General features: G+C 34.0%; 1 protein-coding gene across 1 annotated transcript; it reads right to left on the bottom strand.

The window, feature by feature from the left end:
• Positions 1-11,932: 11,932 nt before the first annotated feature.
• Positions 11,933-13,067, bottom strand: LOC136227515 (chalcone--flavanone isomerase-like). The gene is made up of 4 exons (XM_066016202.1): positions 12,857-13,067; positions 12,616-12,774; positions 12,307-12,530; positions 11,933-12,220 (listed from the first exon to the last, which is right to left on the bottom strand). Exons 1-4 carry the CDS (start codon positions 13,029-13,031, stop codon positions 12,062-12,064), a joined length of 717 nt encoding a protein of 238 aa, XP_065872274.1. The 5' UTR covers positions 13,032-13,067; the 3' UTR covers positions 11,933-12,061.
• Positions 13,068-13,603: the final 536 nt, after the last annotated feature.

Here is a 13,603-nt window from a genome sequence, read left to right as displayed (position 1 = left end):
CTGCAGTAGGATATTGCCAATAAATATAGGAGCTACACTATGAACGAAAGAATTAGCATAGGAACGAGCATTACGTGCTAGTGCATGCGCTACCCCATTCGCTAACCTTGAAACATAAACCACCGAGCAATTCGGATGGTTTTGAAAAAATAATCTGGCATAATCAACCTCTGACCCATACTCAGTGATGTCTCTTCTTCCTTTCCGAATGTTATCTACGACCTCTTTGGCATCAGTTTCAAATTCTACATGAGTATACCCAAGTGCCGAGACCCAATCAATGCTCATTCTGAGTGCTAGAATTTCCGCCATCTTAACAGACACCCTTCCATCCCTAATCATACTTCTCCCTCCTTTATACTCCCCGAACTCATCCCTTAAAATCGCCCCTGCTCCAAATTTCCCATCCTCAAAAAATTGAGCAGCATCAATGTTGCATTTTAAATATCCCTCTCTTGGCCTAGCCCATTTAATTCTTTGAATATTGCCCTCCAGCCCATCCCCATTCCTTAATCCCAAAGACCCATCCCTTATCACCCTCCCTTTATTCAAAAGCTGCTCTTCCCTTCCCCTGCTTTCCCTAACACCGCCATCCCCAACATCACCCTCCTCTCGCCCAAAATTTGATCCACCCTGCTCCCCCTCCACTAATTCTTCTAATCCGCCTATTCCTACCCTTCTCCCACTTCTATCCCTTTCCACTTCTCTGCTTCCTCCATTTCTAATATCACCTCGCTTCCTCCTCTCCCTTTCCACTAGATCAGAACTTATCCTGTTTCCCCTCTCTCCATTAACGTCATTTGACCCATCTGATGCTTCTATCCCACCCCCATTTCCACTCTCTCCAATTAAATCTTGGCCTCTACCTCTTTGCTCATCGTGCTCGTTTTTATCCCCTAACTTGAGACCTCTCCTCTTCATGAATTCCATTCGGGTCTTCTGGCTGACAGCTTCATCCTATACAGTAAGACACCCGCCATTAGCCTCCAGAGAAACATTTTAAGCTTCGGAGGTAAGTGCTGCTCCCATAATCTTTTCCAACCCCCATTCTCTTCTTCTTCATCTAAATTATGTGTTACAAGTCTATATCCAGATTTTGAAGAATAAATACCATCCTTCGTACAGTTCCAAATTAGTTTATCTTCCCTCCTCCCATCCGATACTATCATTTTATTGATTTCTTCAGCGACACGTGCACTAAATCATGATTGGATCTTCTCTTGGTTCCATAATTTAGTGCCTGGTATAAATAATTCTTGAACCCGCGCCTCCGTATTACTCTCGTTTCCGGGTAACCCAGCCTTGAAGTTCTCAGTACCCCAAATCCACGGGTCCTTCCACACCTCAATCTGGTCGCCTTTCCCGATATTCCACCTAATTCCTTTCTTCAAGCAATCAATTGAACTCCACACACTCCTCCAAACAAAACTAGGATTAGTGCCTAATTTGGAGGATAGGAAAGGCTCTCTAGAATAATATTTTGCTTTGAACATTCTGCCAACCAAACTGTGTGGGTTATCAATCAGCTTCCATCCTTGCTTTCCCAGTAAAGCTACGTTGAAACTATGTAAGTCCCTGAATCCTAACCCGCCTTCACCTTTCTGCTTACATAGTTTTCTCCATTCAAACCAATGAATTCGCTTACTACCATCATCCTTCGTACCCCACCAAAATGAGTTCATCATCTTCTGAAGTTCATCACAGACAGCCTTAGGTAGTAGGAATGTGCTCATACAGAATGTAGGTAGAGCTTGTGCCACAGATTTGAGTAGAACCTCCTTTCCTTTAGTAGATAGGAACCGGAAGGTCCAATTGCTGAATCTTTTAGCCATTTTCTCCTTTAGGAACCCAAAAATTGCTCTTTTAGACCTGCCTATTAGCGACGGTAATCCCAGATACCGCCCAGTATCAAGGGGCGCCTGAACTTGTAGGATTCCCTTCAACGTTTCTCTCAAATCATCCTTTACATTAGAGCTAAAGAATACTCCTGATTTGTTCAAATTGACAACTTGCCCTGAAGCCTGTTCATAATCAGCAAGAAGTTCTTTAACCTTTTTGCATTCAGTTTCTGAAGCCCTGAAAAAACGGAAACTATCATCAGCAAAAAATAGATGGGACACCCGTGGTGCCCCATTACAAATTCGGCTGCCTGTGATATCTCCCACCTCTTCTGCTTTCGATAATAGCTGTGATAAGACCTCCGCACAAATTATGAATAAGTATGGTGATAGTGGGTCACCCTGTCTTAACCCTCGCCTAGGATATATAGGCCCCACATGCCTATTATTCACAGTAATAGAATACTTCACAGAGTTGACACACAACATTATCCAATTTACCCACTTTTTGCAAAAACCCAATCTAATCATTGTTTGCTTCAAGAAACCCCAATCCACCCTATCATAGGCCTTACTAATATCAATCTTGAGTGCAACATCTCCTTCTTTGCCTCTATTCTTTCTTTTCATATAGTGAATTGTCTCGAAGGCAATTTGCACACTATCAATAAGTGACCTTCTAGGGACAAAAGCTGATTGACTCTCAGATATTATATTTGGTAAGATTACTTTTAACCTATTTGCAAGGACCTTTGCAATTATTTTATACAAAACATTGCATAAGGATATAGGTCTCAAATCAGTCATTTTCCTAGGGTTTTCACACTTAGGGATCAGTGTTACAATTGTATCATTCAAATTTGGAGGGAACTCACATTTATTTAACCAACTTAGACAAGCAGAAAAAATATCCCTTCCAATTAAGGGCTAGAAATGTTGGAAAAAACCTGGATTCAGTCCATCAGGACCCTGGGATTTCTCCGGGTGCATTTGGAAAACTGCCTCAATAAATTCCTCCAATGTGAATTCAGTCACCAGTTGATTATTCATATCTGTTGTGACCTTCTCAATCAGCCCATCTACGTTTCTTAGTCCTGCTACACTTCCTTCATTAAACAGCTTCTCAAAATAGCTTTTGACTACCTCCTCCATACCTGCTGCATTAGTTATTTCCTCATCTCTCTCATTTATCAAGCATTCGATTCTGTTCATCTGTCTTCTGGCATTTACGTTTGCATGAAAAAAATTTCGAGTTTGTATCTCCAGCAGCTAACCAAAAGACCTTCGCCCTTTGCCTCCAGTACGTCTCCTCTTGTTCTAGTAACATGTTTAGTCTCCTCTTTGCTTGTAAATACATTTCGATGGGAACTCTATCAACTTTATCTCGCAGACCTTCCCGTTGTCTTTTACATGCCTCAATTCGTCCCCTGAACCTTCTTCGAAATTGACGACCCCATTCATCCATCTCCAAACTACAAGCCGCCATTCTTCCCAACACTGTCGCTCGTCTATTCCTGTCCCAACATCCCTGAACAAGCTCGTCAAAACCATCTTCCTGTATCCAAGCTTCCTCAAATCTGAACCTCTCCCTGACCTTACTTTGTTCCCTCTCCTGAAAAGTAATCAGCAATGGGGATCTCGATGCCACTACATTTGTCTTATGCCGGCAACAAATTTGGGAATCCCAAATTCAAGGTAATTATTAAATTAATTGATTCATTATCATTATTTTAAATCAAAAACCTTTTGTACAGTTTATAAAAATCTCAGTGCAAGACAAAAAAAAATTAGTTTTTTATTATCAACAACAAAACATACAAATTGTTTTTATTATCAACAACACATACTTAAATTCTATTAATTTGCTTCTGTTTTTTTGTAAACTAATAAATTTTTTAGGTTGAATTTTGTTTGGCTAAAAATGGAGAGTGGCATAGTATTTTACTGATTTTAACTTTGAACCTTCAGTCTTTCTTTCATGTTGTTTCGATCTGCTTATCATTTTCATTTACAATTTTGTATGTTATTTTATTTACGTTGTATTTAATATTAAATACTTGAAACATTGCTTTGAGTTCTTTAATTATGCCTCCTAAAATTAGAAAATATGAATCTGGATATGAAAAAGAAAAAAATCGACGTGTTAATTCAGTCTCAAAGAGGAGCTCTTGATAAGTTCATTACGAAAGAGTCACATTTTCCTCTTGAAAATCAAAGTGTTATCGTTGAAGATGTGGTAACGACTGAGAATGATCACGTTAATGTCGAAATTGAGAATGATCATGTAAAAAATTTATATTAGCTTAAAATTGTATTAAGACTTGATTGTATTCGCACAGGGCCCCTCAAATGTTTAAGACGGGCCTGACTCTACGCTATAAAATAACATCAATATAGGTTTAATGTTTAAAAAAATGTATCAATTTAGGCTCAAAATTTACAAAATAGCACTAACTTCGATAATGAAACGTGACACCAGTGGCGGATTTAGGGGGTCAAAGGGGGCATTTGCCCCCCCCCCCCCCCCATTCATCCCTTAAAAAAAAATTTTTTTTTGTCCAAAAAGAATAGTTAAAGTGCAAAAATACCCTAACGTTTTAGGTCAGGAGCAATTTTACCCCTAACGTCTAAAATGATGCAATTTTATCCCTAATGTTGGAAGCCAAAAGTAGTTTTACCCCTAACGTTGATAAATTGGGTCAATTTAAGAAATTATTCATCAAACTGTCTTCTCGGTCATGAATCTTATCATCTACACTTCACAAATGTGTTATTTTATCAGTAACAAATCACAAACATATGTTGAGATTTGAAAATAATAATAATAAAAAAATATTAAAAATATACTGTCTTTTGTATGAATTAGACAAAAAAAATTCAAAAAATTCACCGAATTTATAAATATTAATCTCCAATTTTATTATTAAATTACAAAAAACATTATATCCTTTTTTTAAGAACAAAGTGATGTGCAATTAGTGCAAAATAAAGAAAAAAATAACTGTATGTTATAATAGTGTCTGAAATTGATCCAATTTATCAACGTTAGGGGTAAAATTGCTCTTGACTACAAACATTAGGGGTAAAATTGCACCATTTTAGACGTTAGAGTAAAATTGCTCCTGACTCAAAATGTTAGGGGTATTTTTGCTCTTGGCTACAAACATTAGTCTAAAAAAATTTTACATAAAGCTTTGACCCCCCCCCCTCAAATCCTGGATTCGCCACTGCGTGACACGTCGTTCGTATTACACCGTTAAGTTCTGATTTCTATCTCCACGTACAATTGATAGAACTTAACGGAATAATATAAATGACGTGTCACGTTCCATTATCGAAACTTAAATTGATACCCTTTTGTAAATATTAACCCTATACGTGAAGACTAAATTGATACTTTTCCAAAAACTATAGGTCCATTTTAGTACTTTATCCCTCTGATAAATTCTACTTTTTCTGTCCCGGATTTTAGCCAAGGAACTAAAAGTCACTCGACTGGGAACGAAAAGTAACTCGAGCAAGGCGAGAGGAACGAAAAGCAAAGATTAGTTGGCTCGACCGGAGAAACGTGAAGTTATCAGGAATCATGAATTATTGCATAGTTCTTTTATAAAACGTAGACAAACATATGTTTGAAGCTTGCAACTTGTTAAAGAGCACTGGCCTCCAACCCATCTTATTACACATAACACAATTGTGTTGTTCAATCTTTTTCCAAATTTTGTAGTTTCAAGAAAACATTTAGCAATTTTAGTATTTTTAAATGGTTGACCTTCTCACTTCTATGAGGCACCTTGCCACAAATTTAAATTGCATATAGTGCACGTAACTTTCAATATGTTCTCAAATTTAATTATGAGAAATTTACATAGAAATTTATTTTTAAAAAACTATTTATAATTATGTCAAATCATAATTTTAATTTATATCAAACTAATAAAATTATTATTTTTAAAGATTAAAATTTATAAATTAAGAGTTTAGAATATATTATCAAGAGTTTGACATTTATAAATTGAGATTTAGAGTTTTTAAATTAGGTGTAAAAGTATATTTTATTTGGTATATATATAAAAAATGATATATTGAGAATTAAGTTTTATGATATGATTTAGTTGTAATTTTGTAGTGAATTATGGTATTCATGTAAAAAGCCCTTTAATTTAATTAAGTACAGTTCATATAACTATACACTTTACTATGGATATGGCAATTTAATAAAGTGCAACTAGCGGGTGATAAATTTTTCGTACATAAATTTAACATTTTAATATTTTTAAAATTTTATATCATTTACATATAGTGATATTAATATTTTATTTTAAAATAATGTAAATTTACAATTTGTAAATAAATTAACTAATAACTTTTTATAATTGCTTGATTATAGTTTTTGGAAATTGTTAAAGTCATAATCTATTGGTCATGTTGACATGTTTGCAAGAGATTCTTTTCCGTTCTTGTATAATATTTTTATTGCAATTTTAAAATAACTACTACACTTTGTGGTGATGTTTTTTCGATTAAATTATGGCTTTCCTCAAAAAAAAAAAAAAATTCTCGTGCTTTCTAAAATCTTTGATAAATCCATAAATTTATAATAAATATGTCTTTCTTTTTAAATCTTATTTAGTTTATATAATGGTTTGGAGATTTAAATATTGTGTTAATTATTACCAGTGGCGGATCCAGGATTTGAGGGAGGAGGGGGGGGGGCAAAACTCTACGTAAAAAAAAATTAGACAATAAATGCAAAATTGTTACTTTTTTATGACAAAAATTGTTCAATTTTTGGTGACGAAAAATGCAAAATCGTTCAATTATTATGCATTATTTTCATGATTTTTTTGATAAAAAACATAAATTTTAATGTTTCCGACTCGTAATCATCCATTTCCGGGATTCTCGGGTTGTTACGCATCAAATATCGCTAACGTTTTGGGTCAGGAGCAATACCCCTAACATTTAAAATGGTGCAATTTTATCCCTAATGTTTGTAGCCAAGAGCAATTCTAAAAAAAGGATATAATGTTTTTTGTAATTTAATAATAAAATTGGAGATTAATATTTATAAATTCGGTGAATTTTTTGAATTTTTTTTGTCTAATTCGTACAAAAGACAATATTTTTTTAATATTTTTTTCTTATTTTTTTCACATCCTAACATATGTTTGTGATTTGTTACTGATAAAATAACGCATGTGTTGTAGATGACAAGATTCATAACCGAGAAGATAGTTTGATGAATATTTTCTCAAATTGACCCAATTTATCAACGTTAGGGGGTAAAGCTGCTATTGGCTTCCAACATTAGGGATAAAATTGCATAATTTTAGACGTTAGGAGTATTTTTGCACATTAACCCTTCTTTAGACTAATTTTTTTTTGGATGGGGGGGGGGAAAATACCCATTTTGATCCCCCCTACATCCGCCCCTGGCAAACATAATATCCTTTTCTTTTTCCTTCATTTTTTTTTGTTATTCAGTTATTTCATTCAAATCTAGACAACTTTAATTTCAATACTAGAACCGATGGTCGACTGAGGATTTATTGTGTGTGGGTGCTCCTATAACCACAACCCGTGACCTAATTGGTCCGAAAATTAAAAGAGACGATGGTCAATGGTAGATAGAAGGTATAAAAATAACATTATAAAGAATTATAATGTAAAATATTGTTTTTTTTAGAACATTTTGTTAAAGAAACAGTTGATCCAATTCTAGTCGTGAGGTTTAATTATCTTCATCTATTATCAATTACTATATTCTAAATGAGTAGACAAATGGTTGATGTGTAAGAAAATTAGAGCATCCAGAGGCTGACGTGATTTCTCAAGAATATTAAAAAAAGAAGAATTTTTATAAAAAATTAATTATTTCCACCAGCACGTATTACCCTCTTAACTATTTTTCTCCCCACTTCCTCAACTGCTTCTCATGTACCCAGTTTTAAAACTGCTTCCCCTCTTCCAATATCAATTGGTTCTGCCATAACTGCTTCAAACCATCTTATGTCTCTCTCACGAATTCTTCTCAATCTTAGTTATTAATGTTATTTCCTCATTCATCTATTGTGTTTTTCTTTGATACAATGAATTTCACATTCCAATTTCTATTGTTGTTATAATATTTGGAGCACATTTGATGAATTGCTTCTTTTGGAGCTCAAATCACTCCTTCCGCTGGGCATCATATTATGGTGAGATTCTCTATTATTCTTTTTATCTTCAATTTATCCTATGTAGTGTGTGCGCGCCTTTTTACCTAGATTCGAAGTCATCTGCAAATTCTCATTGTGCGTATACTTTTGATTCCTCTTTTCTTCTTGTTCTATGTTTTTGTTCTGTATGTTGTTAAATTTTTCAGTGTTGTAATATTAATCTTCAGATTATTTTCTTGATATCCTTCAGTAATATTTTCGTATAAAATAATTGTATTTCGTTAAAAATTCATTTTGATTTATATGTTGCAATGGTTTATGTTATACCCCACTAGTTATATACTTTATAAAATATAAATTGCTATGAATAAGTATCATAAACTTTAAAAAAATAAACAAAAGAAGCTCTACTGGTTTAGAAAAACATAAGCCAGGATGTCCTATTTATCTACATCTAATGCTAACATCAATATTTTATACCATGTTATTCATCTTCCTTACTTTCTAAAACCTGTAGCTTTGTATCTTTTATATGTTCGTAACTAAATTTATTAAATACCATTGGCACTCGATATACATAAAGAGTTTGGGAGCATATTCCATGCATCATTTACATAGATAAAATTGAAAGTATGATGGTGATTCGGTTGGGCGGATTTGAACCATCAAAGAATTAATATCAAGGTATAATTATGGTGGAATATTTTTGATATATTGAAATTATGGTGTTTATCTGAAGCACTTTAATCATTTCGAATTTTCATGCTTATGAAATTTCTATTTTTGATGATCAGATGAGTTGTTGAAGTAGAATCTCTCCAAGCATGTTTGTGTCTTTCTAAAATTTCAATTCTGCTAATTTATTTCATTTTTCGATTATTGTCTCCTTCAGCCATATTTATTTTTCATTTCTCTTTGCTATGATGTATATGTAATGGAAGATGTTATTGTTGGATGGAAATTTAATTTTCTAAAATACATTAAATTGGTTTTCAATATATTTGCCTTATGACAGAATCTTCTTCACAAGATATCCAAGTGGATGAGACAATATAATCTTCCTTTTGTTCACCATTTCCGTCAGAAGTCATTTGTTTACCATTTTGAGGTATAGATAACTTATCTTTATGATGTACATTCCTCATATTTTAAGGCTTTGTTTAATTTAATTATATTATACTAAAGGATTTTTTTAATGGTTCCATTATTTATTTTATTTTTTTTAAAATTTGCACAATGCGCTTACATTAAAGAAGAAATAAAAATCCTCACCAGACCCGGATGTGATTCGAACCCATGACCTCCCAAGGCATAGGTAAGCTCTATTATTAAAATTTTAAATAATAAACTTTTATTTAACAATACATGGCTGGCTTGATAACAATAGAAATATGGTGAAAATATTGGATTATTATTTCACTGTTTTGTTTATATGTCAAAATTATAATATCATCATATTATATATAGTATCCGTGCAACACACGGGTATCCGTCTAGTTTCTTGCTAAGTGAGGGGTGATGATTACTCATAGTTGCTAACAGCCAATTCGGAGCCTGACTTCTTCTTTTTTGATTTCGCTTTCGTCCAGGAGGAGTCGTCTTCCTGATGATCTGGGATAGTCAATGTGCTGTTTTGATCTACCCAAAGGCTTCTAGCCCATTTTGTATCTCCGGACAGAGGCATAACTTGTTTAGGGATAATATTCTGCACATGGAGTTGCCCCTGCGATTCAGTGTCTGTCTCTGGTCTACTTCCCTCATCACTCAGATCACCCCATTTAGTGTGGCTTGTGCTTTCATGAACCACCATCTGCAAATAGTTCACATCTGCGGTTTTCGTAGCAGCGGTAGAGTTGGACGGGTCTTGGACTAGATCCTCCCTATAAGTTGCCTTTGCTGCTGGCATATGTTGTTTCCCTTCTCTCTGAGTTTGTTTTGGTGGTTCCCTGTAAGTGTTTTTCCGACAGTTGGCAGCTGCATGACCAATGTTAGAACAGACTGAACAAATAGGAGGCAAGTGTTCATATTCCAGATAGACCCAGTGTTTCCTATTATCAGTGTCAACCCGGATTTTTGATTGAATTTCTTTGGACAAATCAACATCAGTAAGAACTCTAGCATAATGCCCAAATTCCCCGTTAACAGTGTTTTGATAAAAAAGAATTGGTATACCTACCACTCGAGCTATGCTTGCAAGGATGCGGGGGTCCTAAAATTCCCAGGGGAGATTATAAAGTCTAACCCATACCTGAGCAGAGGTGGATTTGTGAGAGTCGGGGTTGAATTCGGGGGACCATGGGGTGAAGCGCATGATGCCAGGCTTGAGAGAAACAGCTCCTAGACTCCAAATTTTGAACGGCTCCATAGCTGATTTAGCTTTTGTTTTAATTCGGGATGTTTCCATGGTCGATCCCCCTTCGTCAGCGACAACCGCCCAATGACAGAGTGTTCGAACGACTTGATTCTTTCTTCGTAGATCGACTGTTGCACCCTAACTGCCTTGAACCCACCTTCCTCCGTGACCATGGGCTGCGACGGCGCCAGAATTGAAATTGGGTTCGCTGATTTGCTAACCACCGAAGCAAAGGACGGAGCAGGGGTTACTGCTTGAGGACGTTCTGAAGTCGGAGATGAGGCCTTCGAAAAGGCCGATCGCTCGAATAGGTGAGCAATCGCGTAGGGCGGTGGCTCAGCCATGGCAAAAGATCGGTGGTTGTCAAGATCGGCGGCGGCAGGGAGCGGCTAGGGCACCATCCTCTTCACCCACCAAGTACTCAAAATTAATTTAAACTCAATCTCATTCTAATTTACTCATTGAATTTTTTTTATTCATATGTTCTATGTTTTTGTTCTATATGCTGTTAAATTTTTCAGTGTTATAATATTAATCTTCAGATTATTTTCTTGATATCCTTCTGCAATATTTTTGTATAAAATAATTGTATTTCGTTAAAAATTCATTTTGATTTATATGTTGCAATGGTTTATGTTATAGTTTTACACAGTGTCAACTGATGAAAATTATTAACCCCACCAATTATATACTTTATTCATCTTCCTCACTTTCTAAAACCTGTAAATTTGTATCTTTTATATGTTCGTAACTAAATTTATTAAATACCATTTGCACTCGATATCTAACATAAAGAGTTTGGGAGCATATTCATTTTTCGATTATTGTCTCCTTCAGCCATATTCATTTTTCATTTCTCTTTGCTATGATGTATATGTAATGGAAGATGTTATTGTTGGATGGAAATTTAATTTTCTAAAATACATTAAATTGGTTTTCAATATATTTGCCTTATGACAGAATCTTCTTCACAAGATATCCAAGTGGATGAGACAATATAATCTTCCTTTTGTTCATCATTTCCGTCAGAAGTCATTTGTTTACCATTTTGAGGTATAGATAGCTTATCTTTATGATGTACATTCCTCATATTTTAAGGCTTTGTTTAATTTAATTATATTATACTAAAGGATTTTTTTTAATGTGGTTCCATTATTTATTTTATTTTTTTTAAAATTTGCGCAATGCACTTACATTAAAAAAGAAATAAAAATCCTCACCAGACTCGGATGTGATTCGAACCCATGACCTCCCAAGACATAGGTAAGCTCTATTATTGAAATTTTAAATAATAAACTTTTATTTAACAATACATGGCTGGCTTGATAACAATAGAAATATGGTGAAAATATTGGATTATTATTTCACTGTTTTGTTTATATGTCAAAATTATAATATCATCATATTATATATAGCATCCGTGCAACACCCGGGTATTCGTCTAGTTTCTTGCTAAGTGAGGGGTGATGATTACCCATAGTTGGTTTGGTAATTTTGGATTAATTTTATAAAATTATTTGGAAATATGGAATGTAAATAATTTTTGGAAATAGGCAAGAATAATCCTTTTGCCAACCAGAAAAGGATGAATGTAAAAGATAATGTGACAGATGCTATTGTTTTGAATTGTAATTTATAGAGTTGTAGGCATTTATTTGCATACTTATTTACAAAAAGAAACTAATTGACATCTGAGTTGCCATTTTCAACTAGAAACTCTGTGATAACCTTGAAGCAATACTGCTTCTTGCTGCAGGAGAAACACCTTCTTTACCAATAATTGATTCCAAAACTGCTTCTGATAATAGTTTATTCTCTATCACTCCATTTTCTGTTTCTGGTATTGACCCTTCTTTCCAGAATGTAATCTGCAAGGGATCATTAATTCAATTTCATTAATTAATTATCATTAATTCAAAGTAGTATCATAACATAAACATGTTTAGTTACTTACGGCTAGGGATCCATTGGATAAATGTGTGAAAAGTATAGAAGAACCAACAGAGAATTTTTCATCTTTGAAGATGTTTAAGAATTTGTCGATGGCTTTAGCTTGTGCTTCTGAGTAAATTCCCATTGATTTCCAAATGGCAACACAGTTTTCTGCAACCTTTTCTGAATATTCTTGACCAGTTAATGGCAATATCATTGTTACCCTCACGAACTTCTCAAACGGACCTTCACAATTACAAATACATAATTTAAATATAGTTATAAAGGTTCAATACTGAATTTTTAGCATAAAATCATGTATTCAGCGTACCTGTAACGATCTCTGTGAAGAACTCAACGGAATCATTCAGCTCTTGAGCATTTTTCCCCTTCCACTTAACGGCCAGCAACGGTACTGCTTCCTCCTCTAAATAAACACCGATCGCTGTGAACTTCACGAACTTCCCGTCGATTTCCATTCCTCTAACACCTGATTCAATTCAATTCAATCTATGTTAATAATTAAACAAAAGAATTAATAAACACAATGAGAGTACTGGTGGAATCCAAACCTGCGCCGGCGAGGAAGAGCGACTTAGTTGAGGCTGGAGGTTTGACCGCCGGTGAGAAAGAGATGGTTTCTACTACAATCGGAGTTGTTACTATGGTTGCTCCACTTAAATAATTTTGTGCAATGAAGAAGAAGAAGATGTGAAATGCAATCAGAGTTATTACTGCGGAAGCCATTGTTTTTTCTTTTTGGTGTTTGGAAACTTTGTACTAGTTGGATTGGAATGGTTGTTCCACTTAAATAATAAGGAGCTTGGGGATAGGTTAGTAATTAAAAAGTATACACTACCAAAAAAAAAATACCATGATACACTCTGAATATTTTTTAATTATGATACATTGAATATTTTTACATAAATACAATGAACTTGTGAATTCAATTAATTTATAATGTATCTTTAATTTTATTTGTTCATTGATTTTAGACAAAAAAAAAGCATTAATTGAAAAAAATATACTTTAATACATAATTGCTATTCGATGCAAAATGTCTTAAAAAAACTTCTAATGCTAAGTAGATCGACGATTACGAGGTGACAATTGACATCTACGATCTGTCATAACTTGAATATTTTTAACTATCATACATTGAATATTTTTAACATAAATACAATGAACTTTTAAGTTTAATTAATTTATATAATATACATTTAATTTTATTTATTCATTGATTTTAGACAAAAAAAAATTTATTTAAATTAGTAATTTAAATTTTATTTAAAAAAATTTAAAATCACTCTATAAATTAA

Source organism: Euphorbia lathyris, chromosome 4, assembly GCF_963576675.1.
Source record: "Euphorbia lathyris chromosome 4, ddEupLath1.1, whole genome shotgun sequence".
Lineage (NCBI taxonomy): Eukaryota > Viridiplantae > Streptophyta > Magnoliopsida > Malpighiales > Euphorbiaceae > Euphorbia > Euphorbia lathyris.
Note: the sequence above shows the minus strand (reverse complement) of the source record. Positions and strands in the feature narration are given on the sequence as shown.